The 27,745-nt window shown below is 45.5% G+C and overlaps 1 protein-coding gene across 3 annotated transcripts in view; it reads left to right on the top strand.

Moving 5' to 3' along the window:
• Window positions 1-3,508: 3,508 nt before the first annotated feature.
• The window catches only part of PRPSAP2 (phosphoribosyl pyrophosphate synthetase associated protein 2), a 46,050-nt gene continuing 21,813 nt past the window's right edge, over window positions 3,509-27,745 (top strand). Inside the window, exons 1-8 of one of the 3 annotated variants that reach the window (XM_030295581.1) lie at window positions 3,510-3,635; window positions 8,454-8,549; window positions 8,808-8,958; window positions 10,140-10,192; window positions 12,585-12,651; window positions 15,545-15,717; window positions 18,671-18,786; window positions 25,887-25,942. In XM_030295581.1, the coding sequence (XP_030151441.1) occupies window positions 8,840-8,958; window positions 10,140-10,192; window positions 12,585-12,651; window positions 15,545-15,717; window positions 18,671-18,786; window positions 25,887-25,942 (584 nt within the window). In that variant the 5' untranslated portion in view covers window positions 3,510-3,635; window positions 8,454-8,549; window positions 8,808-8,839. Of the gene's footprint in view, window positions 3,636-5,522; window positions 5,732-8,453; window positions 8,550-8,807; window positions 8,959-10,139; window positions 10,193-12,584; window positions 12,652-15,544; window positions 15,718-18,670; window positions 18,787-25,886; window positions 25,943-27,745 lie in introns of those variants that run through there. The other 2 variants (XM_030295582.1, XM_030295583.1) reach the window with 2 other exon arrangements.

Raw genomic sequence — 27,745 nt, 5'->3', positions numbered from 1 at the left:
AATGACCATGGCCTTTAAATTTTTTTTTTTTCAATGCTTATTTTTGAGAGAGAGTGAGAGCACGCGCATGAGAGGGAGACACAGAATCTGAAGCAGGCTCCGAGCTGTCAGCACAGAGCCCGATGCGGGGCTTGAACCCACAAACTGTGAGATCATGACCTGAGCCGAAGTCCGGGGCTTAACCAACTGAACCACCAGGAGCCCAACCGCGGTCTTCAAATTCTGGCTCTGCTCCTTTCTCTCTCATTACCCGTAGCTGTGTAACAAGACATCTCCAAACTCAGTGACTTAATACAAAAGTTGATTGTTACCGCTCAATGTTCTGTGGATTGATTGGGCTCAGCTGGGTGATTCTTGCTCGAGGGTCTCTCGTACAATTGCAGTCAGGTGGTGACTGGGGCTGCAGTCGCTGGTAGGTCATCTGGGCCGGATGTCCACCACAGCTGACTCCCATGGCCTAAACCCCAAGGATAATGAGAATGGGAGATGAGACATCAGCTCCCAGGGCTTTCAAAAGAGTCTTTGGAGAATGGAAGGCAGATGCACAAGGGAAACTAGAAGCTAAGTGCCTGCAGTGAGGGGAGCTGAAGAGAAACTAGCCATTTCACTGGAAGCCTGGAAGCAATGCTATGCGGGAGCAACCCACACTTGGCTCAGGAAAGCGGATCTGTAAAATTTCCAGAACATTCTCTTTGTGTTGTGCAAATACTATATAATTCTGTACTATTGCCCAACTCCTTTCTACCAAGGGGCTAAGTCTCAGGTCACCCATTTTAGAGACATTTCTTGAGTACCATACCTGTGTTCGACACTGTTCTGGGTACTGGTCAGCAGAAGACACAAACGGCCTGCCCGCATGGGGCTTACAGGCTATGGGGCCTAGGATAGGGATATTTATGAAATAATCATCCAAGTAAATGCATGATTAGCAATAACTGGCAATCATGATAGGCTTAGTGAAGGAAAAGTACATGAAATAGGTTTTTTGGTTGGGGAGGGGACGGTTTGGGGAAGGCTTGAAAATGACAGTCGTTGGGGCGCCTGGGTGGCGCAGTCGGTTAAGCGTACGACTTCAGCCAGGTCACGATCTCGCAGTCTGGGAGTTTGAGCCCCGCGTCAGGCTCTGGGCTGATGGCTCAGAGCCTGGAGCCTGTTTCCGATTCTGTGTCTCCCTCTCTCTCTGCCCCTCCCCCGTTCATGCTCTGTCTCTCTCTGTCCCAAAAATAAATAAACGTTGAAAAAAAAAAAAAAAAGAAAATGACAGTCGTGTTGAGATGCAGGGGGAGAGGACTGCAGGAGGAAGTGCCTTCTGGGAGGCAGAAACAGCACGTGCAAGGACCCTATAGTGCGGAGAGGGAGGACCAGGCTGGTGAGAAAAAACAATACAGAAGCAGGGGGAGAACACGCAGGCCCCTGAGAATGATAGAAACCCAATTCACGCTGGCTTAAGAGGGTGGAGGGGAGAAACTTACTGGCTCCCATAAATGAAAATCCAGGGAACTCCAGACTTCAGGCTCAGCCTAAACTCGACTGGGCCCGTCTATCTCCCTCCCCCTCTGTTCCTCTATCAGCATTTTTTCCCGGTGGTTCCCCTCTAGGTATCCTGACAAGCAGAGCAAGAAGCGAGCCACCTGCCACAGTTACCCACGCGGCTCTGGCTTGTGTCTCTTGGGCTCCCATTGGCTCAGCGGCCTATCCTTGGAGCTGAGAGGGATGAGCTGTCTCGATTGGTCCGATCCATTCGTACCGCAATATGTGACGTGAAAGGTGGATCCCATGCGGCTGGTCGAAGCAGGCAGGTGAGGTTGGGCAAGGGTTAGATTGCAGCGCAAGAGAAGTGACGAAAACCCAACTGCTGGAAGAGGATTCAGTTTTGTCCCGCGAATGTATCAGTGGGCTCACGGGTCGCGCCCTTTGCAAGAAGTATGTCCCTGTAAAGTTGTCAGGCAAAGGAACTGTCTTAACGCCATTTCATGAAGGATCACACAATTTATAACTCATAAATCGAGATGCTTGTATTCCCCAATTGTAAAATAAGAGGCTGGCTGCTTCTGGCTAGCTGCCCAACCTTTAATGAATGATTTCATGCCTCACGCTTGTGAAAAATCCAAAGCAGAACTGGAGATGCAATGTGGTATAGGGATCAGCATAATGCAGAGTTTGGTGCCAGGCCTCCTGGATTGCAATTCTCGTCCACTTAGTCATTTGTCAAGTCATTCAGTGTGGGTGTTTCAGTTCCCATAGGTATTAAAACGGAGAAGACAATAATGTCTACTTCACGCCCTTGTGAGGACTAAATACATTATGGTTAATATATGGTAAGGACTTAAGAGGGCTTGTTTTGATACAGGGTAAGTGCTACATATGTATTTGCTTTGTTTGTTTGTTTGTTTGTTTAGGTAGGTTTCATACCCAGCGCAGAGCCCAATGCAGGGCTTGAATTCAGGACGCTGAGATCAAGACCTGAGCTGAGATCAAGAGTCAGAACTTCATGACTGAACCACCCGGATGCCTCTGCATTTGCTATTATTATATTTAAAATTAAAATAAACCATATAAATATGGTTATATTTAGATTATAAAGAATTCAGGGAATGGATAGCAAAAGCACCAATTCCTTTACAAAATAAAAGAAGAAAGGTTGGGGTGCCTGAGTGGCTCAGTCAGTTAGGTGACTGACTTTGGCTCAGGTCATGATCTCACGAGCCCTGCATCGGGTTCTCTGCTGTCAGCGAGGAGCCTGCTTCGGATCCTCTGTCTGTCTGTCTCTCTCCAAAATAAAAACAAACATTTAAAAAATATAAAAGAGGGGCGCTGGGTGGCTCAGTCGGTTGAGCGTCCGACTTCAGCTCAGGTCATGATCTCACAGCTCATGAGTTCGAGCCCCACGTTGGGCTCTGTGCTAACAGCTGGGAGCCTGCAGCCTGCTTCAGATTCTGTGCCTCCCTCTCTCTCTGCCTGAACCCACTCGCATGCTGTCTCTGTCTCTGTCTCTCTCAAAAATAAACTTCAAAAAAAATTAAAATTAAAAAAATAAAAAATATAAAAGAAGACAGGTCAACAAAGGAAATAATGATACCAACTGATTGTTTACTGCATGGCAGGAACTGAGCTACAAAGCTCTGCAGGTGTTATCTCACTTAATCCTCATAACCCTATGAGATAGATGCTACTGTCATTTTCATTTTTCGGATGAGGATATTGAGGCTCAGAGAGGCGAAGTGACTTTGCCCAAGGTTACAAGCCACTAAAGACTTGAACCCAGACATTTGTAATTCCACACCTTTGCTTCCACAGCCACCGCATCCCAGGGGTCCCAAGAGGCTCAGCCCCGTCCACCTCCCCACCCCTCTTGCCAGCATGGCCCCGCCTCTCTAGCCTGCACCTCCCCCGCCCCCCCTCCCCGCTCCTCCCCTCGGGTGGGCCCCGCCCACGGCCCCAGCGAGCCAGGTGCCTCCGCAATCCCGGCTCCCGGCCCCGCCCTCTGCCCCGCCCACAGGCCTCGCAGTCGCCGTGGACGCCGTTCTTGCGCATGGAGTCGCCATTTTGCTCCTAGAGAAGCCGCCTGGAGAGCCGGCGCTTTCTTCCTTCGGCAGCCGAGGCTGCGGCGGGGCCGGGGCTGGGGTCGGGGCCAGGTAGGCGGGCGGGAGCCAGCGACGAGTGGCGGCGCGGACCGGCGGGCTCCGGCAGTGCGGGGCGCAGGTGCAAGGGGCGGGGAGCCCCGCGGCGCCGGCTGGCGGACGGGTCGCGCGGTCCCGGGGCGGCGGCTGGGCGGGGGGATACGGCGGGGCGACCCCGGGCTCGCGCCCGCAGCCGCCCCCTCCTCCCTCCCTCCCTCCCTCCCTCCTTCCCTCCTTCCTCTCCTTCGCGGGGCCCGCGGGGCTCGGGCCCGGCGCGCGGCCCCGGGTGACCCAGCTCCGGGCGCCTTTGGGAATCGAGCCCTAATTACGGGACCGGCGGCTCAGAAAACGAGCCTCCAACGCAGCCATCTCCGGCCCCTGGTCTGACACAGCCCCTGATTCTAAGTTGACTGGCCTTGCTAGTCGCGGACCATTTCTGTTCTTCTCTGGCCGGTTTTTTTTTTTTTTTTTCCCCACCCAGAGCTCACCCAGCAGAGGTTGAGGGAGGACCTCGATGTGATTTTTAGATACTATTTGACTTTAAAATGTTTTTTCCCCCAGCATATTGCATTGACGATAGGGTTTTTCCCCCTTTATTTTAATATTGGCGCAGTTTGGGTGTTTAGCTTTTATAAAGAATAAGGAAATGCAGACTGGGGATTTGGAGCATGAAGAAGTGTGATTTCTTACGTTTAGAAGATTTAAATGAGCAAATAAAAATAATTCAGCCACATCATTGAACTCCGCTAAATCCTACCCTTCTTCCTGCCCGTGTTCCTACCCTGACCCGGTCTATACCATGATAACCCAGTTTTGATTAGCAGAGATGAAATTCTGCGCTTATTCACTTAACATAAGCACTGTACGGAGTCCTGGATATTTACCGTTTTTATTATGTTGACTATATATTTCCGAATTTTACTTAATTACCCCATTATGGATGCTTTCTATCTGTCCAGTGTTGCTCTTAAAAGAAATCTTGCAGTGACCATCATTGAACATATATGGCTTGTTCTTTTCTTGTCCTGGTACAAATGACCAAAAGGGGAAATACTAAAAGTTATGTGTTGTGTTCTTTCTTCAACACCTGGTATAAATTGTATTTCAAACAAGGCCTGTCTAGACATTTAAAAAAATCTGGGTGTTTGTCTGATTCTGCTGTGATGCTGAATTCAACATGGGAGTATCATCATTTTCTGTGCTGTTGCATACAACTGTCTGCTACAAGTCAGACTGAAACTCAGCTGTCGTCAGCTGCTTAGAAGCCGCGCAGCCTTGAGCACGTTTCTTAATCTCCAGCCTCATTTCCCCATGTGTAAAATGGGTCCACTTCGAGTACCTGCTTTCTTGAGTTGCCGTAAGAATTCAGAGCACTTAGAAAACAGCGTTAGCTGTAAGAAAACGTGCTGCTGGAGAGACGGGCAAAGAGCCTGGGATCACAGAGACACGGAAGATTAATTCGGCTTAGGTTTTGCCCTAATTCTCTTCAGTACTGATATAAAAAGCAGTTGTTTTTGAGCGAGGTACGTCAGCAATAAAAATAATAATTGTTTGCATCTTATGATGCTTTTTAGTTTGCAGACTGCTTTGAGTACCATTTGTTAATTGTTGCGACTCAGTGAGGTCAGGCTTTATTCAACAACTGTTTGTTACTTTGTCAAACACCGTTTGGCCCCCATGTGCCAGGTACTAGGCACTGGATATACAGCAGAGAATGTAATGGTGGGAAAAAAAAAAAAAAAAAAATCTCTGCTGTCCTGGACCTTCGGTACTGGTGGGGGAAGCTGATCTTCCCAAACATCTATCTCTGTTGTCAGGAGGGAAGGGCCAAGCCACCTACCCAAGAACGGGTCGCTAGTAACCACGGAAGGCAAGCCCGGGATTTCACACTTACTCTGGTGTCTTTAGATAGGAGGTGTTTGCAGCGGATGCTTTGGAGGGAAAGCATCACACTTTAAGGCAAGCCTTCCTCATCTGAAATGTGGAAAAGTGGTTTTGGAAGGACTGCTGGCAACATCCAAAGCGAGTGGCCTTTCAGTGTGGATTCATTCAGGAGACTTCATAGATTGTCCAGTCTCATTCAGAGAGGAGTAGCGTTTGCTTTTGGAAAGGTACTGAGAGCCTCGGAAAAGGACGTGTTTTCATCTGTGTTATAAATAATTCTCACACATTGTGGGGTAAATTTAGGATAAATGTAAAAGCAGCTGTAGTTTACAGGGTTGCGGAGCAGGGAGAATGGGAGTGCTCTCTTCACTTTCCATTTCACGCTAAGGCTTTGTCGTAATGAGCCTTCTGCCAGGCCCCATCCTGGTGATTATGTTTCTGAGGATAATCTCTAAAACTCACTTTTTTGAAGCTTGGTAGGGAGTACAACTTGAATTTCCAGTAGGGAAAAGGAGAACCCAAGCTAGCAACAGCCCTTAAGTTTGAACATCTTGTGCAGTGAGTAGGCGCAGAATATGACTGTCGATAACCATTTCCAAATGGATGCCCCTACCTGTGCCATTTTGATGGTGGTGGGTTTTGGTTATAGAAACCTGATGTCCGAAGACTTAGGACGTAAGAGACCACAGTCAGTGGTGAAGGGCGTTCAAACTGTGACCAGTAACGAAAGGCTGCAGGAAGTATCCTGGGGAAGAGAAGGCACAGAGGCAAGAGGGCCATCTTGAGATAGGTTGAGCACTGCCCAGTGGAAAAGGAATTTGATGTTTCCTGCAAATTATCAAGGAAAGGGCAAAGACCAGGAGGTGCTGAGGGCAGGGAGAGGAAGTTTGGCGTGTTCTAAGGAAGAATTTGGAATGATGGGCCCCTAGGATATGGGCCTTGGGCTCGAGCTGTTCAGGCACCTGGAGTGGCTCCTTGGCAGGAGTCCTGTAGATGGGCCTGGTTATCTCTCAGAGCTCTTTCTACCCTCAGATGCTTTCGTTCTGAGTGTTCCATGTCCTCTCAAGAACACTGTGGTACCTTAAGAAGCTTCTTATTTGAGGTTTGGGGAACATAACAAGATGGCCAACATATGCATGTAACCGCACTTGTTCAGTAGAAAACCAAAACCTTGAAAGTGGATACCAATGTAGCTAGCTTCCATTTACCAAGCAGATCCTCTGTGTTGCACACTGTGTTAAGTGCTGTACAGAAATTAATTTTACAGCAACCCTGTAAGGTCACTTTACCCTAAGGCTAAGAGAGACTCATTCATACAGAACCTCGCAGTGAGTTGAGCCCAGATGCAATCGTGAATTTGACTCCAAAGCCTGTATTTATAACTACAGGAGAATGAGTTTTTATTGTTTCCGTCTCCAGACCTGTGCCATCTGTTCCTAAAGACAGACATAGCATTGGTTGAGAGATGGTGTTGGAAGATACTTAAGATCTCTTCCAACTTTGAGTATTGATGACTAAATACATTCTTTTTTTCATCTGTACCAGCCACTCTGGCCCACACTGCCATAAAGCAGGTGTCAGCAGACTTTCTGTGGAGGCCCAGATGATCAGTGTTTTCAGCTGTATGGCCTGTACTCAACTCTATCATTGTATCCATAGACAGTTTGTAGGCAGTGAGCATGGCTGTGTTCCAATACGATTTTATGTACAGAACGAGCATTTGGAGGGATCTGGTTTGGCCCGTGGGCTGTAGTTGCCTGATCCCTGCTCCCGAGCCACTTTCCATCGTAGGTATCCTCGTTGGTCTCCTAAGGGCTTTGGTCATTTGTGCATGTGTTTGTGTTTGGAATTCATAGGCCGTAGGTCAGTTTTCATTGTAGTGCTCCATTTTTCCCATCACGGGATGCCCCGTAAGAGGCACTCTCGGGAAATGTGCTCTCCTAGCTTGCTGGTGCGTCCGTACCTATAAATTGCCCTGCCCCAAGGACCCAGTGGTTCTTGCAATTACAGCAGAGACGCGCACACGTGCGCTAGGAGCCCTGTTTAGGATGGTGACCTGCTACATGTGACATCTCCGCACCATGGAGTACTCGAAGCAGTTCAAAAGTATATTTTGTAAATATACAACCCCCGGGTTGTCAAAATACATCGTTTAACAAAAAAGATTATAGATAAATTTGCACAATGATTTTTTTTTACATTAGAAAGGTATTTTTGTACATATTTTTTTATGAGGCGGGGGTCGCATGTGAATGGGTACAGGTCAGGTGGTGGCCGTATCAAACTGATAAGAACTGTCCGTTCCTGGGGACGTGGGTGGGAAGGAGCCTGGGATTGGTGCTCGTGATGTTAGCCTAAACAAGTTTCAGTTCCTCACGAGGAGAATGTGTGTGTGTGCCAGTGGAATTAAAATTTAAGAGTAACAAGAAAGATCCGCTTGGCTTCGGTCCCTTTGTAATCTTCCTGGAGCCATCAACCGAGGAAATGCAGTGGGCTCGCCGGGAAGGTCCCCCCCGCCCCGTGGCCTGCTAGGTTATTGCTACGGCATCTAGTCCTGCACCTTCCTTGGGTGATAAGGACGCAGCCCAGAGAGTGGAGGAGCACATGAACGGCCCGTGGGATTACCACCTCGGCTCTGATGACTCTCGGGCCAGGGGTTTTTCTGTTTGTGCCCTGCTGCCTGTCAGTTGAGTGGTTGCTTTCCTTCCCTTTGGGGTTATTATTTGGTCTCAGCCTTGTGTTCCAGTTCAGAAAAACTTAGATGCCAAGGTCCAGCTTAGACATGACTCAGGGCATCAGAGAGGCAGCTGGCAGCCAGGGGGGAGGTTTGGGGGTAAATAGTTATTATAGGAAAAGCTGGGCACAGATGGGCTATTTATTCGTCATTGAAGGATCGATCAGTCCATGTCCTTGCTAATGGCTCTGCCATTTTTCTGTGTGTTAATCCAGGAGGAATTTTGTTGTCAGAGAATAAAAGGAGGTTGTCCATAATTGACTTTAAGCAGCAAACAGTAAAACACTGAGCTCTTCAGCTCCGCCTTTCTTGTAAGTTTATCGTTTGTTCCCAGTGGTCATGAAAACTGATTAAATCATGCAGTAACATTTTTCCATAAATCCGGAACCCTGAAACCCAAATGAACTTTTTATTTGTCCATACATATATTTAATATAAAAGACTCCATCATGGCGAAAACTAATTTCCTTCAGCTTAAGTCATTTGCTAGTAAAAAAAAAAAAAAAAAAGTTCATTCAGGTGAATTTCATATTCTGTGGTGGTTCTTAATATACTTTTAACCCTCCTAGGCTCTGAGAATTGGAAAACCAAGAAGGTTTTGATGTTTTGTGTGGCGCCACCTGAATTAGAAACCAAGATGAACATAACGAAAGGAGGTCTGGTGTTGTTTTCAGCAAATTCTAACTCCTCGTGTATGGAGCTTTCAAAGAAAATTGCTGAGTGAGTACTTCGTGCCATTAAAATCCATATTCAGTATGTCATGTTGTAAGAAAAATTTTTTTATGTTTATTTTTGAGAGAGAGAGAGGCAGAGGCAGACACAGAATCTGAAGCAGGCTCCAGGGTCTGAGCTGTCAGCACAGAGCCTGATGCGGCCTCGAACTCACAACCCGTGAGATCATGACCTGAGCTGAAGTCAGATGCTTAGCTGACTGAGCCCCCCAGGCTCCCCTCCTTATACTTTTCTGATGATCACTTCAAGTATGATGATCATTTCGAGGAGCCAATGGAGGTGAAGGTTCTTCATTTCTTCCAGTCACAGGCGCCCTCATTATGTCATGTTTTAAATTTGACTATCGGAATAGCACTGATTGTTAAACTTGAGAACAGATGTTTTGTAGTTGGTCTGTGTATCGTCTGTATATTAAGGGCTAACTTTTTTTGTGAACTGTCGTAACTCCCTACACGTTCGTTCGGCAGACATTTATCAAGTCTTCATAAGTGCCAGGGATTGTGTTAGGTGCCGCATACGTGGAGAATTACTTGCGTATGAAGAGCAATGAAGTGTATTCTGTATGAACATAGTTTACATAGATTGTAGTTCAGTCTAGTTTTAGTTATTTATTAAATAAAGTTTGAACCCCCTACTATGTATTAGACCTTGATCTAGATATTGGGGATTAACAGTGAACCGAACAGTCAGGATCCTTTCTTCTTCTATGTAGTAGGGGAGCCAGACGAGAAGAAAGTCAACAAAACAAATGAGAATTTCAGGTGGTGATAGTGTGAAGAAAACGGGATGAAGGGAAAGGTTTGTGCAGGTTGTTCTATTTTAGCTCAGGTGCCTTTTAAGCCCAGGGGATGGTATGTGACTTGAGAAACCCTCCAGGCAGAGGGAACAGAAGGTTCAAAGGCGGGAGGGGTTGGTGTAGCCCAGGGACAGGCTCGATCAGGCTAAGCTGGCCTCCGGAGGCCTTCTTGGGGAGGCGTGGGGTGGGGGTTAGGTAACGGAGTGACAGACATTATCGTATCCACTTTAAATTTTATGGTAAGAGTGCCTCTGTTTTATTTCACTTTGTCTCATTTTTAATCAATTTATGAATCATCCTTAAATAGTAAAGATGTTGAGTCGATTTTATTTCTATTACCTTTTCAGCTTTTTCCCCCTTTTCTCTTCCCTAGGCGGCTGGGGGTGGAGATGGGCAAAGTGCAGGTTTACCAGGAACCTAACAGAGGTGAGCTATCTCAGACATGCGTGTGATGTTGATCTTTTTGTGGAATGTGACGTTCTGGCTCTGTCCTTCATCCTCTGCTCTTAAAATAGTTGGACCCAGCGGCCAGTTATTTCCGCCTGCGGGAAGTCCAGCAGGCAAGGTGGCGAATACCAACTGGACGTAGACCATCTGGGGGCTTGAACTCCAGTTCTCAGACCTCATTCAGTAAAAACTGCAGACATGCACGCAGCTGGCCCACTGAATGGAAATCTAGCTCAGCAATTGTGTGAATTTGTGTCCCCTTAGGTGGGATGAGAAAGCCCTGTGTGACCACAGTGTTAACTGGTTGCCATTCTTTATTCCCCATAAGTTGCCATTAGGAAATGCTTTTGTTAATTGATTTCCGTCATTACATAAACACCCCACATTGTGCACTTGTTCACGTGTTACTTACTCTTTGTAATTTCTGTAGAAATGGTGGATATTTGAAATTATCCTAGCAGGAATGATGGACAGCTTACCAGGACCCGAGGGTCAGACGACTTATCCTTGGCGAGTTATTTAATTTTTCTAAACTGCGAATGATTTGTGGTGCTTTGAGGATTTAATGGGATAATTTGTGTGCCTTCGCACTTGGTGCGTAGTAGGTGCTCGGGAAACACTGGTTCCCTGTTCTTTTCCAATGTAGGATTTTGGCAATTACCTAAATATTGGGAGAACTTACAAGACGCTTTGATGAAAAGGCACAAATTTGTTTCCCCCTATTTATTTCTACCATCACTGCCACCTTTTTCCTGTCTCCCAAGATCCCCCATGTGGCTTCAGTGGGAAAAATGTGTAATTGAAGAAAATATGCAAGGAGAGTTTGGAGAAGGGTCTGCTGCTAAAGCAGATTGCGTGATGCCCTTTGTGTAGCCTGGAAGGGAGGGTTAGGGAGAGCTGGTGGTGGGAGTCTCGTCCCAGGAGGAAAGTTCGTCTGCCGTCTGGGTTCCTGCCTGAGGGTGGGGAGAATACTTGGTGTCTATCGGGAAGGAAGACTGGAACTGATGTTTGTGGATTCCTCGCTGTTACCAGGGACTGAAGCACTGTGTTCAGGGGTGATGTTAGGTACAAAGTCCCCACGTCCCTGACGTGACAGAGTCAGGATTCAAACCCAGCTCTCCCTGACCCTAAAGTTCATTTTCTTTCCTTGGTACTGTATATTCCTTTGTAAACACACATTCTGTTTTTTCCCAATATTTTTAACAAAAATGTTTGAACCTGTAAAAAAGTTAAGAGACTAGAGCTGTGAATATCCCACGTGTATGTCTGCCGTGGACTCAACAGCTTACATTTTGCAACATGAATATGAATGCGTGCAACCTTTTGAAAGTAAGTTGCAGGCATCAGGTCACTTAAGCTCTGAATGCTTGGCTGTGCCCCTCCCGAGGAAAAGGACTTTGTTCTGCATGAATACGTTGTCTAGTTTAAAGAAATAAATGACCATTCTCTAATTATGTAATATCTCGCCAATATTCAGATTTCCCTTGTTGTCCTGGAGAGCCTTTTACAGCTATTAGGTTTTTTGTTTTTTCCAAACCGGGATTCTTGGCTCAAGCAATGTGTTTTCTTTTTCACTGTTGTTTTTCTGTTTTTGTTTTTGTTTTTTTTTTAAATGTTATTTTTGAGAGAGAGAGAGAGAGAGAGAGCACATGAGCAGGGAGGGGCAGAGAGAAGGGGACAAAGGACCCACAGTGGGCTCCATGATGACAGCAGCCAGCCGGATGTGGGGCGAGAACTCATGAGAGAACTCACGTGAGATCATGACCTGAGCTCAAAGTCGGAGGCTCAACCGACTGAGTCACCCATGCGCCCCTCAAAGGATGTGTTTTCTGTATCTCTTTAGTTTCTTCTCATCTAGGACATTTCTTTTCTTCGTGTGATACTTTGAAGAATGCCCCATTCTTCATTTGTCTAATTGTTTCCTTGTGGCCATTCACAAGATTTTTTGAGAGTAGGGATGTTAAACCTTCTTTGTCTTTATTCTTACAATGTTTTTATAACACTTATTGCCAAATAAGTTAATTGTTGCTGCTTTTATGAATGAGTATGTAGTTTCCCATAGAGATACCCTGCTCGGCGTGGCTCAGTGCTCCCTGCCTGTGTGGAAGTAAGAAGGGTAGATTACTTGGTCCAAGTGGGAAATGGAATTCTCTCAGTAGCACGAACTGTAACGTTGACATGTTTAAAAAGGGTGATTGATGCCAGTGTGTTCGTTATCATTTACAGCACCAAAAGCCTTGTGAATGTTTTTAACAGTTCCATTCTCCACATTTTGTGACACTGGGGATGAGGCAGATTTTTTTGTGCATTTTCAAAAATTTAAATTATATGCCGTCTTCACCACCGCCTCTTTTTTTCCTTTTCCTGCCAGAAACAAGAGTACAGATTCAAGAATCCGTGAGGGGAAAGGATGTTTTCATCATCCAGACTGTCTCAAAGTGAGTCCTTAGCCAACAGACACGGGGGTCTCTCTGGGTTTCTTTCTGGGCAAGAGTGCTTGGAATCATAAGAGCTGACTAGACAGGAAGAATTATGACCATTTTAAAATCGGTATGTCTTATTCTGCTAATTTTTCTGACATAACTGCTGACTTTCAGGTGTTCTTTCAGGGTTCTCGAAGGGTGGAAGTAACCAGGTACTGGAGCAGAGGCTCTTAACGAGAATAGGACCTATGACGTTGCCTCTCAGTAGTGGGAATCTTATACAACTTGCAGGGAAGCTCTTCTGGTCCCCCCAAAAAAGGCAGGGGGAGAGGGGTTTACTTACTTGGGCTTCTTAAAGCTTTGACTGCAGGTCATTGAAAAATGATCACCACTTATTATCATGTAGATTAAATGAGCTGAGAAGGTAAAATAACGTATTGAAGGATGTATTCCTGTCTGGTGTGTGACGTTTGACATACGTATGTGTGTGTTTGGAAAGTTGTCGAGGCCACAGATGTGTAAGGTGGGTGTGGAGGAGTCTGTGCGGCGAGGTTCTCTGCATCGTTTTTTGATCAAATGCCGCACTGTCCACGGACACCCCCAAATGCCTCTGTGTATGAAAGTTCTTCACCTCAAAGTGGCTTTTAATAATGTCTGAAAATCAGTTCATATAGGGTGTACCGTTTTTGAGCTTAGAGATGCTAAATTTTGCTGCATGTTAGATTTGTATTTATATGTGTAAAAAACACCAAAGAAAGCCTGGTCTCGGGAGAATTTAGCCTCGCAACACACATACTTCCACCGAATGTTGAACATCTATCCTGGTCCTTGGTTCATCGGGATGAAGTCTTGTAGCCCCCTGGCTCCTCTGGGAAGAACAGTTGAAGGGGACCTGTCGTCGCGTCCCATGCCTTCCTGGGAGCATGTGTGCCGTGGAGAAGGGCGGGGGCCGCTTGTTTCGATCCCTCTGCCACGTGGCGTCCTCGGCAGACCTGGGCGGGGCTGGGGGCACTGAGTTCTTGTGGCCTCTCTGCCTGGCATGCCGAAGGGCCAGGGTGCTGGTGGAGAACTCCCCTGTGGGCACCCCTTGCCCTTCACCTTCCAGCATCGGGGTGGGGAAAGCGCAGAGCACAGGACGACTTCCGTCGCTTCTGGCTCCTGCGTGTCTGGGTGCTGTTACCTCCTCAGAGACACGTGTGACTCCATTTTGGAGAAGTGCACGGAGGTGCTTGCGTCACACAGGGGAGAAGTGGGCATGGAAAGCCAAATCGGACTTAGAATTCAGGGCTTCAGAGGGGGACTCGTGTAATCCTTCCCATTTCCAGGTCCTTGCATTCCTTTCCTGTGTTTTGGTTTATTTCAACACTCCTATCATTTTGCCTCCCGCCTTTTTTTAGTTTCTTCTTCCTGTAGTGAAAATCACCTGCGTGTCTCATCCTGCATCGTTCCGAGCTGCGCCGTAGGCTTGTGCGAGCTCCGCGGTTCTTAGTCTTGCCAGGTTGCCGGAAGCCTGGCCGTTGTGGTCTTTGCCAGATAGTTAACGTTGAGATCTGATGTCGTCAGTACATCTTCTGTTTCATTTTAGTACAGGCTAATGGTGGGCACTAAAGTATTAGAAAAATTTTAAATGGAGGCAATGCTGTCCAGTAGCTCAACTTCTGCAGTCACTCAGACAAGTTCATTATCAGAGGTTAGCGCTGGCCAGCCTGTCAGCAGCTCGCAGGAGACAAGTGCTCCCGCACGCATGATTCGGGACCCTTGGTGTAACTCTGTACTCCCTGTCGGGTCCTCTCCTCCTCCTCTTTCACATTCGGGGCGGAGGGTGTGACCTTCAGTGTCCGGCATCTAGAAAGCCATGAAACTCGATGAGGAGCCCAGCGGATGAGGCGAGGTCGCAGGAGAGGGCAAATGAATGGGCATCAGGCAGGAAGGTGGGGAGAGGAGAACCGGCACAGGAAGCCAAGTGGGGCAGCACAGGAGGAAGTCCTAGAAGCCAAGTGGGTCAAGCAGGGTGAGCAGCCCGGGGAGTTGAGGTGAGAGGAGGAGAAGAATTGACCTTGGATCTAGCTGCGTAGAGGTCATTGATGACCTGGATTGGAACGTGTTGGGAGAGAGTGAATGGAGATGAGCTGATGATAGCAGTGTAGACAGCTCCCTTGAGACATATACACAGGGGAGCAAAGAAGTTCGGGGGCAGTGGGAAAAATGGCCACTAGTTTTTTAAAAAAAATTTTTTTTTAATGTTTATTTATTTTTGAGATAGAGGGAGACAGAGCGCGAGTGGGGGAGGGGCAGAGAGAGAGGGAGACACAGAATCTGAAACAGGCTCCAGGCTCTGAGCTGTCGGCACAGAGCCCGTCGTGGGGCTCGAACCCACGAATCGTGAGATCATCACCTGAGCCGAAGTCGGATGCTTACCCGACTGAGCCACCCAAGCGCCCCACTAGTTGTTTTTAATGTGACAACAGAATGTTTATAGTCCGATGGGTACAGTCTGGTCGGGGGGGGGGGGGCATACCAAACTGATGATGGAGGCAAGAGAGGGAGGATCACTGGAGTCCTGTGGAGTAGGGGTGGTTAGTGGGCCATCTGGAGGGCTCATTTCAGAGTAACTTTGGTGTGGAAAGTGTGTCTCTGACTGAGGGCGGAGGGTGGGCAGACTTGTAGGTGCAGATATGTGTGTCGGTGGGAGCCCATGGAAGCTCGCTCTTCTGACTGCTATTTTTAGGAAGAAAGGAAGTAGTGTCATGGGCTGGGAGGGAATGTGGGACATGTTAGTTCCTCTTCTGCGTCTCGAGCCTTGAGACTTGGTAGAGACAGGAGTAGCACGCTGCTGACATCTTGTTGGAACAGGCATCTCACGTTCCTTGCTGGGTCTGTCTGTCTCTCTCTCTCTCTCGGAACACAGGGATGTCAACACCACCATCATGGAGCTCCTGATTATGGTGTACGCGTGTAAGACCTCCTGTGCCAAAAGCATCATCGGCGTGATTCCCTACTTTCCTTACAGCAAACAGTGCAAGATGAGAAAAAGAGGCTCCATTGTTTCTAAACTGCTGGCTTCGATGATGTGCAAAGCGGGTAAGAATGGCGGATATTTGTTTGATACTTAGCGGGGCCCGGGAAGTTTATTTTTACCTGAGAAATTGTAAAGCCTTGTTTTAACTAAATGCGAATGCTAAACAGAGTGAAAGACCTTTCTCTTTATTGTTTTTTTTGTTTTTTAATGTATTTTATTTATTTTTGAGAGAGACCAAGTACAAGTTGGGGAGGGGCAGAGGGAGAGGGAGACGCAGAATCTGAAGTAGGCTCCAAGCTCTAGCTGTCAGTACAGAGCCCCATGCGGGGCCTGAACCCATGGACCATGAGATCATGAGCTGAGCTGAAGTCAGATGCTTAACTGATTGAGCCACCCAGCGCCCCAGGAAGACCGTTTTTAAAGACAGCTTATGTATAACGAGAAAGCAGTGCAGAGAATTCTCTCCTGTTCCCAACTCCCTGAAACACAGAATTAAGGAGAATGACTTATTTTTTCCTAATTTCTTTGTTTAAAAAATGACATTGAAGCAACAAGTTACACTCACATTTAAGTCATTTTTGAAGGGCAAAAGGCATTTGGAACCGAGCATTTTAACAGCAACAACTTCCTTTAGCCTCTTCGCAGCACAAATTGGCATATTTTGCAAACCATATGTGGTAATTTGTGTTGCGCCTTTTCAGGTAACCTCCTAATTGTCTCCCCCTTGTTTCTGAATAACCTTCAGAGTTGTGCACATGCCTGTGTGGGCACGTGCATGCGTGTGTATGATTGTAGAAGCCACATATCCTGGAGCATTGGCACAGAGAGGGAAGGATTAAAATATTCCCACTCACTGCGTTTGAACATAGTCACTTACTATGGAATAAATTTTCTACAGTAGCATTCCAGAGAAGGCAAAGAAACAAACAAAACAAACCATAACTTGGTGAAACTTGAACCCCAGCAACTTCAATGGTACAACCTACTGAAAGGTTGGTTTTCAGAGTTTTCAAAGCTGGCTGAAGGGAGCAGGCTGGCTCACTGAGCCTTCCGAAAAGATGCTGGTCTTCTCTTCTGGCCTTGATCCTGGATGGGCCACCAGGTTGACTTTCCTGGTTTTTGGGTCAAGTTTGGCTTTTAAAACTTTTCCAATTAGATTTTCCTTCTACTTTTCTTTTCTTTCTTTTTTTTTTTTAATTTTTTAAATGTTTGTTAATTTTTGAGAGAGACAGAGTGTAAGCAGGGGAGGGGCAGAGAGAGGGAGACACAGAATCCGAAGCAGGCTCCAGGCTCTGAGCTGTCAGCACAGAGCGTGACGCGGGGCTTGAACTCACAAACCGTTATATCATGACCTGAGCTGAAGTCGGACGCTTAACTGACTGAGCCACCCAGGTGCCCCTCCTTATACTTTTCTGATGATCATTTCAAGTACGATGATCATTTTGAAGAGCCAGTGGAGGTGAAGGTTCTTCATTTCTTCTAGTTACAGGCCTGTGCAGTTTGTCTTAAGATCTTAAGACAATATTTGTCTTAATATGGCTTTGCTGTACCTATTAAGGAAACTTCAAGGAGATGTAACTTGCTCTAATACAATTATAAGAGACCTTTCTTTGTTACTATTACCTTTGCTGTTTTAAGACTATAAATTGATGTGAAAATCATGTATCTCTGTGTAAGAAAACCACCCAGCCTTTCCCTTCTGAGTGGGGAAAAAGCCAGTTCCCCTCCTGTGTATCTCTTGTACTACTCACGCAGAAGATGTCACTTTTGGTCACCAGATGTGTAGAGGTTTTTCCCTACACTTAGCAATTCTTCATGACATCAGCTGGGTATCCTACGGTTTTTGTTTTTTGTTTTTAATGTTTATTACTTTTGAGAAAGAGAGAGAGAGAGATTGTGAGCGGGGGAGGGGCGGAAAGAGAGGGGGACAGAGGATCTGAAGCAGACTCCGTGCTGACAGCAGAGAGCCCAGTGTGGGGTTGGAACTCACAAACCATGAGATCGTGACCTGAGCCGAAGTCAGATGCTTAACTGACTGAGCCACCCAGGCGCCTCTGGGTAGCCTACAATTTAACTAAATTCTGACACTGTCTACCTGGAGGTAGACACCTGTGCTTCTGACCAATCTGCTGTGAATCAGAAGCTCCCAGGACCCATCCTCAGATTTGATTATTTGCGGGGGCAACTTACAGAACTCGGGAAAACTGCCCACTTACTGTTTGCCACTTGATTGGAAAAGCATAAGATAAAGAATACGGGCGATCATCCTGCTGGAGGGGATGCGAGGCCCCACATGTGGGGAGGGCTGCGGAGCCCATGACCTCTGCCAGCACCTCCACCTGTTCACCTACCTGGCAGCTGCCCGAAACCTCTGCTTCCTCGTGCCTGCTCCATTTCCGGCCCCTCCCCCTGCCTCTGGAGAATGGAGGTGGGGATGGGGTGAAGGCTGAAAATTCCAAGCTCCAAGAGCCCACCAAGAGTCACCTCATTAGGGGGCGCCTCAGTAGCTCAGTAGGGAGACTTCAGCTCAGGTCATGATCTCAATGGTTTGTGGGTTCGAGCCCTGCATCGGGCCCTGTGCCGACAGCTCAGAGCCTGGATGGAGCCTGCTTTGGATTCTGTGTCTCCCTCCCTCTCTGCCCCTCACCCACTCATTCTCTCTCTCTCTCTCTCTCTCTCTCTCTCAAAAATAAATAGACATTAAAAAAAATTTGAAAAAAACCCAAAAGTCACCTCATTAGAACAGAAGGTGCTCCTAGCGCTCTTATCTCTTAGGAATGTACCAGGGTTTTAGGAGCTCTGTGTTAGGGACAGGGGTCAGAGACCACTATATGTTTTCTGTTCTCTCACAGTGTCATTGAATTAAAAAATCTGAGAGAGAGAGAGAGACTCTGAGTCTTTTTGATTAGAGAGCAGTTTTTTAAATGCTATTGTATATAGTATTTATATATGCTTATTTCATGCAGTACAGCCGGTTATTTAGCTCTTCATATGTTTGTGTCTTTGTTTCCAAAGGTCTAACTCATCTTATTACTATGGATTTGCACCAGAAGGAAATTCAAGGCTTCTTCAACATTCCTGTTGATAATTTAAGAGCATCTCCCTTTTTACTGCAGTATATTCAAGAAGAGGTGGGCTAGCTCATACTTCTGTATTTTAACATTCTGTTTAAGGTTGAAAAGATCCATTTCCATTTCCTTGGGCCACCTGTCAAGGATTAAAACTTGGTGTATTCTGCTTAAAGCACGATTTACTTTATAAATGTAATTCAGTGTATTTTAAAATTCTTTTTTTTTGTTGTTAAAGTTTATTTATTTTTGAGAGAGAGCGTGAGTGGGAAAGGGGCAGAGAGAGAGGGAGAGAGAATCCAAAGCAGGCTCAACACTGTCGGCACAGAGCCTGACACAGGGCTCGATCCCATGAACCATGAGATCGTGACCAGAGCCAAAATTGAGAGTTGGACGCTTCACTGACTGAGCCAACCCAGGTGCCCCTGTGTTTTCAAATTTTTAATCTTCAGTTTGTTTCTTTTGTTAAGCTCTTTAAATTGTGTTTTCTTTTGGACTTCAGGTACCTAGAATTGAACTAGTTGTGATCATGGTCAAATAACTGTCATCATTGGTCCACACATGCACCTGGCCCTCATTTGTGTTTCCATCGCTCTGCCTATCTCTCTGTCCATCTGTCTGTAGTGGTCACCGGCCGTGATCCTCCCACGTAGGAAGAAAACTAGATCCCTCATAACTGACATCCACTCATGTGGTCCTTTTCTGTCACATCCCCCTGCCTCCTCCTGCCCAAGGGAGCCACTATCCTGAGTCTTGCTTCATCGTTTTCTTGACTTCCTTTGTAGATGGTCTTATCGCATATATACATACACATACAGGTATTATTCAAAGACAAAAACGATACACTTTTTTAAGTTTATAAAGAGTCAAATTGTGTGATTTGGGGGCAGTTTTCACTTGCTGTTACGTTAGTAAGACTCATCCATGTTATGTGTCACGGTGCATCCATTTTGACTGTTGAGAAATAGTCACTGTGCAGCCTTGTCACAGTTTACTCATAGGTTTTTGCTCTTGTGATTGTGTCCTGTGAGCACTCTTGTAGGTGTCTCCTGTGGTGTGCAAGCAAGTGTATCGTGATTCTATATTCATCTCTAGGTGGCATGGCCTGTGTTTAATTTTTCCCAAAGCAGTTATACCTTTCCGTTCTGACCAGCAGTGAGTCAGGTAGTCTGTGGATCCATCTTTGTTTCGATACTTACGTTACCAGAATTTAAAACTTTTGCCTGTTGAATGGCTGTGGCCTGGTGTGTTGGTGTCACGTCGATGGATATATCTCTGATGATGTAAGAAATCGAGCGTCTCTTCGTAGATTTCTTTTCTGTGAAAAGGTGCTTAATGCCTTTTCTTTGTGTGTTTCCTTCTGTGCCACAGGCATCCTTTTTTAATTCTTGATTGTAGCCATTGGTTAGTATTTGTTTCACATATATCTCAGTTTGTAACCTGTAGTTTTCTTAAGGGAGTCTACATAAGCAGACATGTTCAGATTTTTTTTTTCATTGAGGTTAAAATTCACATAACATAAAATTAACCACTTTAGGGGCACCTGGGTGGTTCAGTCGGTTAAGTGACTTTTTAAAAAAAAAAAAAATTTTTTTTTTACGATCATTTGTTTTTGAGAGACAGAACACGAGCGGGGGAGGGGCAGAGAGAGAGAAGAAGACACAGACTCGGAAGCAGGCTCCAGGCTCTGAGCTGTCAGCACAGAGCCCAGTGCGGGGCTTGAACTCACGAACCATGAAATCATGACCTGAGCTCAAGTCGGATGTTTAACTGACTGAGCCACCCAGGCGGCGTCCCAAGGGTCTGACTCTTGATATTGGCTCAGGTCATGATCTCTTGGTTTGAGAGATCTAGCCCCAAGTTGGGTTCTGCTCTGATAGCTCAGAGCCTGCTTGGGATTTTGTCTCTCCCTCTCTCTCTCTGCCTCTCCCTTGCTCACACATTGCACATGCATTCTCTCTCTCTCTCTCAAAATAAATAAACTTTAAAAAAAATGAAGTACTCTATGGGAGCTCACTGTTTAAAAGGACTTCTGTTCTTTTTGCCTTTTACAGCGTACTTGTTTTAGTTGACCATATCTTACTGAATCGAAGATGCCATCGGCTAAGGTTTACATTATTTAGGTCATCAGGAAGGAAGGAAACACTGTGGATTAGCTGTGTGACACAGTGCCTTTGTGTCCCTCAGTGATCCTGTTTTGCAAGGCTGATGCTGACATTTTCCGATCTGACAGCTCACATGTTTCTCTCTTGAGCCGTCACTGGAATTGAAGCCCTTTCTGCCAGAGTTGGAAGGAAAGTCCCGATAATTGGATGCTCATTGCCTTGAAGCTTTGGGCCTCTCTCCTGGGAGTTTGGCAGGTTCTCCTTCCTTCAGTCTCGTTGTGGTGTGCATGTTAGGTGTCCTTTGAGATTCAGTCCTTTCCAGCTTCACTGGCAGTGCACGGTCTTCCTTCGTTAGGTCCCACAGAGCATTCCATTATCGCCTTATGGGAAGATACTCACTTGCAGTCATTCCTCCAGTGATGACTGCTTGAGCCACGAATGTGAAATCTACACCCTGCTGTCTACGTGCTGTGTCTTTCTGCATGCACTGTCGCTGTTCGTTTTAATGCCGAATCATAGGGAACTCTTGCTGGAGACGTTTTAAATGGCAATCAAACCCGGCCCCTATAGAACCAGCAGTGCCTGTGGCTTGTTTGAAATGAATGCCATGGCCTTCTTCACATGTGTGAAGGGTTGGAAAAGCACATCACAGCTGCTGTGGGGCCGACAGCAGCTGTAAGACACTACTGAGTCTAGGACATCTAAATCAGAGAGATACTAAAATATGACCGAAATTGGCTTGGGTATTGATTAAATACAATGCGTATTTTTAAAAAATGACAAGATATTACGGTGATAGTTCTAGAGATCATTGGTCTGCACCAGGATTCTTAAGGAAATGATGAAGAGGAGGGCCACAAGTATATTTCTCTGGTGTATGTAGAGATCCCATCCTATCTCATCAATTTTTAAATAGGAACTTCTGAGTTATCTTCTTTTTTTTTTTTTTTTTAATTTTTTAATGTTTATTTTTGAGAGAGAGAGAGAAAGAAAGAGACAGAGTGAGAGTGGGGAAGGGGCAGGGAGAGAGGGAGACACAGAATCCAAAGCAGGCTCCAGGCTCAGCTGTCAGCACAGAGCCTGATGCGGGGCTTGAACGCACAAACCATGAGATCATGACCTGAGCCCAAGTTGGACGCTTAACCGACTGAGCCATCCAGGTGCCCCTGGAGTTATCCTGTTTCTGATTCTTGAGTTGCATCCCTCCTCCCCCTGACCTCCCACCCGACCCCAGTGTTCTTCTTAGTGTCTTTGAATCCAGCCACTCTCTTTACAGAAATGAGATATGGCAGGGGATGAGAGATCAGGGACAGGGTAGGGGTGTATAGCAAGGGAGTATGGGGGTGTAGGGCAGTTTGATTCTTTGTGGTTCCACAGTGGCCCTGATGTTGTTTTCCCTTAGTCGTTCAGGAGAAAATTACTACAGAGTTTGGAAGCTGGAAACTGGATATGGGGTATGTTTTCCCTTGCGCCTGATAGAGTCATTTTCTTCTAAAGTGAAAAATGAAACTTTATGTTGACAGTGGCAGTGACAGGGACACGCATGTGTGTGTATATAGTAATTCTGACAATACTGGTCAGCCCCTAGCTTCCCTGGGCCACCAGCCTGGTCCTTGGCCCCTCTGCAGGGGTAGCCCTTGTTGCCAGCTTGCTTTGCGCCCTGTGTCCTCCCAGACTTTTCTCTGTTTGTATTCGCCTCCTCGTCTATATACATAGTTACAGATGTTGATTTGTGGGTGCTTTTTTGGAAAAAAACAAAGAACAAAAAGCAGTTAACATATTGTTTGCCTTGTTCTGCAACTTGTTCTTTTCATTGCTACGCTGGTGTCTGGAGGTCTTGCCATGCTAAGATTCATAATTGCTACATCGTAGTTCTGAGTTTAGATCAGTGATGGCCGGTAGAACTTTCTGTGATTGTGAAAATGTTCTAGCCGCTGTCTAGTTTGGTCGCCACTGGTCGTTGCATGTGGCTAGTGTGACTGAGAACTGAATCATTTTCTTTGAGTTCAATTAAGATCAAATGGCTACGTGTTTAAATGTTTAAAGCACAAGTTTAAATGAGCCACAGTTTTTTCAACCATCCTCCTCTTGATTGGATATTAGGTTGTTTTAATTTTTCACCCTTTTTTTTTAAAGGGCTGTGAATGTTTTATCTTCTTTTTTTTAATGTTTATTTTTGAGAGAGAGAGAGCGCGTGTGCATAAGTGGGGGAGGGTCAGAGAGATGGAGATAGAGAATCCAAAGCAGGCTCTGTCCTGTCAGCACAGAGCCTGACACAGGGCTTGAGCCCACAAACCACGAGATCATGACCTGAGCTGAAGTCGAACACTAAACCAACTGAGCCACCCAGGTGCCCCAATTTTTCACTCTTTTAGATGAAATATTTTACTTAAAAATTTATCATTAAATAATGCTGCATTGGAAATTCTTGTACTTACCTTTCTGATTACATATTTTTTTGAAAAAATGTTGGGGAGTAGAATTGCTTGATAGAAAAGTAATCTACATTTTTAATGCTTTAGTAGATATTGCAAAAATCTCAATTTTCTGAAAATTTAATGTTTGAATATCATGAAAATTTAATATTTTAATACAATATTATGAAACTTGCAGTTCTCCGAAGGGGCTGTATTGATACTTTCACTAACAGTACATATGATAGTGTCTATTTCCCCGTGCACTTAGTTTTGCAAGTTTAATGACCAAAACAATGCTGTATGATTTGAATTTTTCCCTTTCTTGAGTTTTAGTGTGAGGGTACATCTAGTGTGTTTTTGGGGGCAGGCAGGAATTTCCCCCACAGTGTCACATTTTTCTGCTGTGGTTTTGAAACTTCCGCATGATGTGTCTGGGGTAGATCTTTTTTCCTTTCATGTCACTAGATACTCCCTGGGTCTCTTTCATTCTCTGGGCATTTCCCCCCCCCCCTATTATTTGATTATCTCATCTCTTCTGTTTTCTCATTCTTTCCTTTGGGAACTGTTAGATGTTGAAAATTTTGGATCTAGTTTCTGTTGTTTCACTTTTTGTTATTTGGTCTTTTTCAAGTTTTGCGTTGTTATATATAGCGTTGTGGGAAAATCCCTTGGCTGGAAGACCCAGGCTTGTTTATCTGTGTCCGTTCTGCCACCGTAAAAGCCCGTTAGTGAGTTTCTTATTTCCACTGCCTAGGTTTCTTTTTGGTTGTTTTTCTTTCTTTTTAATTTTTTAAAAATGTTTATTCATTTTTTAGAGACAGAGAGAGACAGAGCACAGGCGGGGGAGGGGCAGAGAGAGAGTGGGAGACACAGAATCTGAAGCAGGCTCCAGGCTGTGAGCCATCAGCCCAGAGCCCAACGCCGGGCTTGAACTCATGAACTGCGAGATCATGACCTAAGCTGAAGTCAGACACTTAACTGACTGAGCCACCCAGGCGCCCCTGGTTCTTTTTCTTAACAGCTAGTTCTTTAAGTGTACGGTTTCCTGTTGTAGCTCCTGGGGAGAAAATAGGCCTGTTTTCATTTCTTTTTTTTTTTTTTTTTTTTAAGCAAACTTTACTCCCAACATGGGCTTGAACTCATAACCCTGAGATCAAGAGTCTCATGCTCTACCAACTGAGCCAGCCACGTACCCCCGAAATAGACCTGTTTTTATTAAAGAGTCCTTTCTTTTAAAGTCTCCTTTTATTTGCTTTATTAACTGTTTTCCTTCATTGTCACTTCTCCTCTTGGCTGGGTTTGCGCTGTTTGATGATATTTGGTGAGAGACAAGTCCATAAAACAGTTTAGGAAGACTTCCAGTGAAAATAAGGAAAATGCCCATGTGTATTTTTTGCTCCCTTACTCCTTGGTAGTTTTGGATGAATTAGGCTGCCCTATAAAGATACCCGATCCGTGTGGTTATGCTGGGTATTTTTCCATTAGAGCGTTCTTCAAATAAATCAGTGTTCTGTTTATTTACTAAGTATTACTTAGTGCTTCCTGTGTACTAGGCATCGTACAAGGTGTTAGATGTTATTAATGCTTATATAGAAATTCATTGATATAGCATAGTTGTGAGAAAAAAAGTGAAGAGGGTATATTGAATGAAATAATACCATTTAACGAAGTGTCTGAATGTCAAGAACGTAATTTGAAACTATTGCCAGGATGAAGTCAGAAATAAATCACTGCACAGCTTAAAAAGAGTTTTGTCTTAAAAAAAAAAAAAAAAAGAGTTTTGTCTTATAAACTCTCAGAAGTCGATAATGGGTATATCTTCAATTACAATCACTTCAAATGTTCCAACAGTAAAAGGCTGCAGAGTAGACTGATATTTTAGTTATTTTCTTAAGGGTTCTTCATATCTTTAAATTTTTTTTTTTCAACGTTTATTTCTTTTTTTTGGGACAGAGAGACAGAGCATGAACGGGGGAGGGGCAGAGAGAGAGGGAGACACAGAATCGGAAACAGGCTCCAGGCTCTGAGCCATCAGCCCAGAGCCTGACGCGGGGCTCGAACTCACGGACCGCGAGATTGTGACCTGGCTGAAGTCGGACGCTTAACCGACTGCGCCACCCAGGCGCCCCTTCATATCTTTAAAAAATCCCACCATCCTGATTATCCTTTAACAGATTGGTTTCTTCAAAATGCCATGACTCAGATATGGGAGTCATTCGTATGGAGTGTACTAATTTGGAATGTGACAGTTGCCTTGGATTCAGGTTGGATGCATATCATCCTTGCACTGTGAAATTGCACGTGACGGGCATTCATGAGAGGAATTCCTGTTGACTTTATAAAAACGTCTTTATACCCCATTATCAGTATTCACTGGTCCCTGGATATCAGCTAATCACCGATTAGCATTACTTTGTGTCTTAAGTCTGTGAGGCTCATACCTCTGTCCTATTTTTTCCTAGGTAGTAGGAGTTTCTTCATTTTCCAAAGGGGAAATTTACTTTGAACTTTTTCTCTTTTTGGAAGACTTTTCATGTGACCAGATGACAGTTTTGAGTCTAGGAATGTTCCTTTTTATTGACTGTCAGGTGCTGGCGTGAACAGCCTCTGGAGTAATCCCTGACCTCTTAATCTGTCACAGATCCCGGACTACAGGAATGCAGTGATCGTGGCCAAATCTCCAGCCTCAGCCAAAAGGTAGGTGGGAGCTCATGACTACTCCTTGGGTCCATGTGGAGAATCACATCCCCAGTTGGATCCTGGACATTCTGGATTCTGTCTCAGCGGTTCCCTTAATTCTGTGGGCTTTTAATTTTTTTTTTTAAGCTTATTTATTTTGAGAGAGAGAGTGAGTGCACGCGCACAAGCAGGGAGGGACAAGAGAGAGAGGGAGAGAGAGTTCCAAGCAGGCTTTGCACTGTCCGTGCAGAGCCTGATGTAGGGCTGGAACTCACAAACTGTGAGATCATGTCCTGAGCTGAAGTCAAGAGTTGGATGCCTAACTGACTGAGCCCCCCAGGCACGCCTGTGGGTTTTTAGTTTAGAAGATTGTCTGCTGACTCCATTTTAAAAATGATGATGTATTTTCGTCTTTTTTTTCAATCCCAATATGTGACCAGTAGTCAGAAACTTCCAGGTGTAGGGATGCCTGACCTAGTTCTTGATTGGCAGCCGCTCGTCGGTCTTCAGATCTGCCCTTTAAAATACCAGTGAATATACTTTGTGACTGTTCACTGCCTTTTATTAGAAGAACTTAGTAATTTATTAACAGAATTATATCCAGCCAAGAGGCCACTTACTGGTACATGTTAAAAGGTGACATTTTACTGAGGCCTACAAATAGGGCAGTGCTGAGGGTTCTGTGTAACCTGGAGTAACTGATGAATCGGTAATACAGGACTTAAAGAGGCTTGGGGTTGAGAGGATTTCCTACACCAGCGTTTCCAACAAAGCGGGAAAGGGAGAGAATAAAAGCATATGTTGGAAGAAAGGCTTTTTCCTAAAAAAGCTCTTTTAAAATTGTGTCCCGCAATTATCCTGCCTTTGGTCACTGGATCCCTGTTAAGCCCTGTGGTGTGTAAGGAGGCCACAGGCACCTACCTCTGGCCTGGGCCCGCAGACCGTTGCTACTGAAGGATGAGGAGAGCTCGCGGACGATAAGCCGCTGGTTTCGAAGGTATTACGATAAGTAGTTTTCCGTGGTAAACGAGGAATGACATTGGGTCTATTAACGAGGTTGGCATTATTGCTAAAAACATGAAGTTGTGTCCAGTGCAGCCAGTGCTGTGTCCACACAGCGCTTCCGTTAAGAGTCTTTATCAGCAGAGTCTTGTCCATTTGATTAAGTTGGAGTCAACCGTGACTCGTTTGGAACATAAGATCCCATTTTTCCAAGCATTGTGCTGGATCAGATTTAATTTAGTAATTTGTTTTTCTCTGATACACATGGTTTCAGTTGTTGTGAAGGTGAAAATCGTAGAACATGGAACTGATCGTTTTAAAGTCTACAGTTCATTGGCAGTTAGCACCCTCACAGTGTTGTGCAACGACCACCACTCCCTTGTTTCAGAACTTTCTCATCACTCCTGAAGGACACCCCGGACCCGTTAAGAAATCACTCTCCATTCCCTTCTCTCCCCAGCCCCTGGCAACCACTGATCTGCTTTCTGTCTCTGGATATGCCTCTTCTGGACATTTTATATAAACGGAATCGTACACTGTGTGGCCTTTTGCATCTGGTTTCTTTCACTTGACACAATGTTTTCGGGGTTCCTTCACGTTGTGGCCTGTGTCAAGATCTCATTCCGTTTTATGGCTGACTACTCTTCCAGCCTGTTTAGCCATCCACGTATTGAGGGACGTTTGGGTTGTTGCCACCTAGTGGCTGTTGTGAGTAGCACTGCTGCAAACATTTGTGTACCCGTTGCCGTGTGGACGCGTGGTTTCCTTTCTCCTGGTTGGATACCTAGGATTGAAAGCGCTGGGCGTATGGTAATTCTA

This window comes from Lynx canadensis, chromosome E1, assembly GCF_007474595.2.
Source record: "Lynx canadensis isolate LIC74 chromosome E1, mLynCan4.pri.v2, whole genome shotgun sequence".
Lineage (NCBI taxonomy): Eukaryota > Metazoa > Chordata > Mammalia > Carnivora > Felidae > Lynx > Lynx canadensis.
Note: the sequence above shows the minus strand (reverse complement) of the source record. Positions and strands in the feature narration are given on the sequence as shown.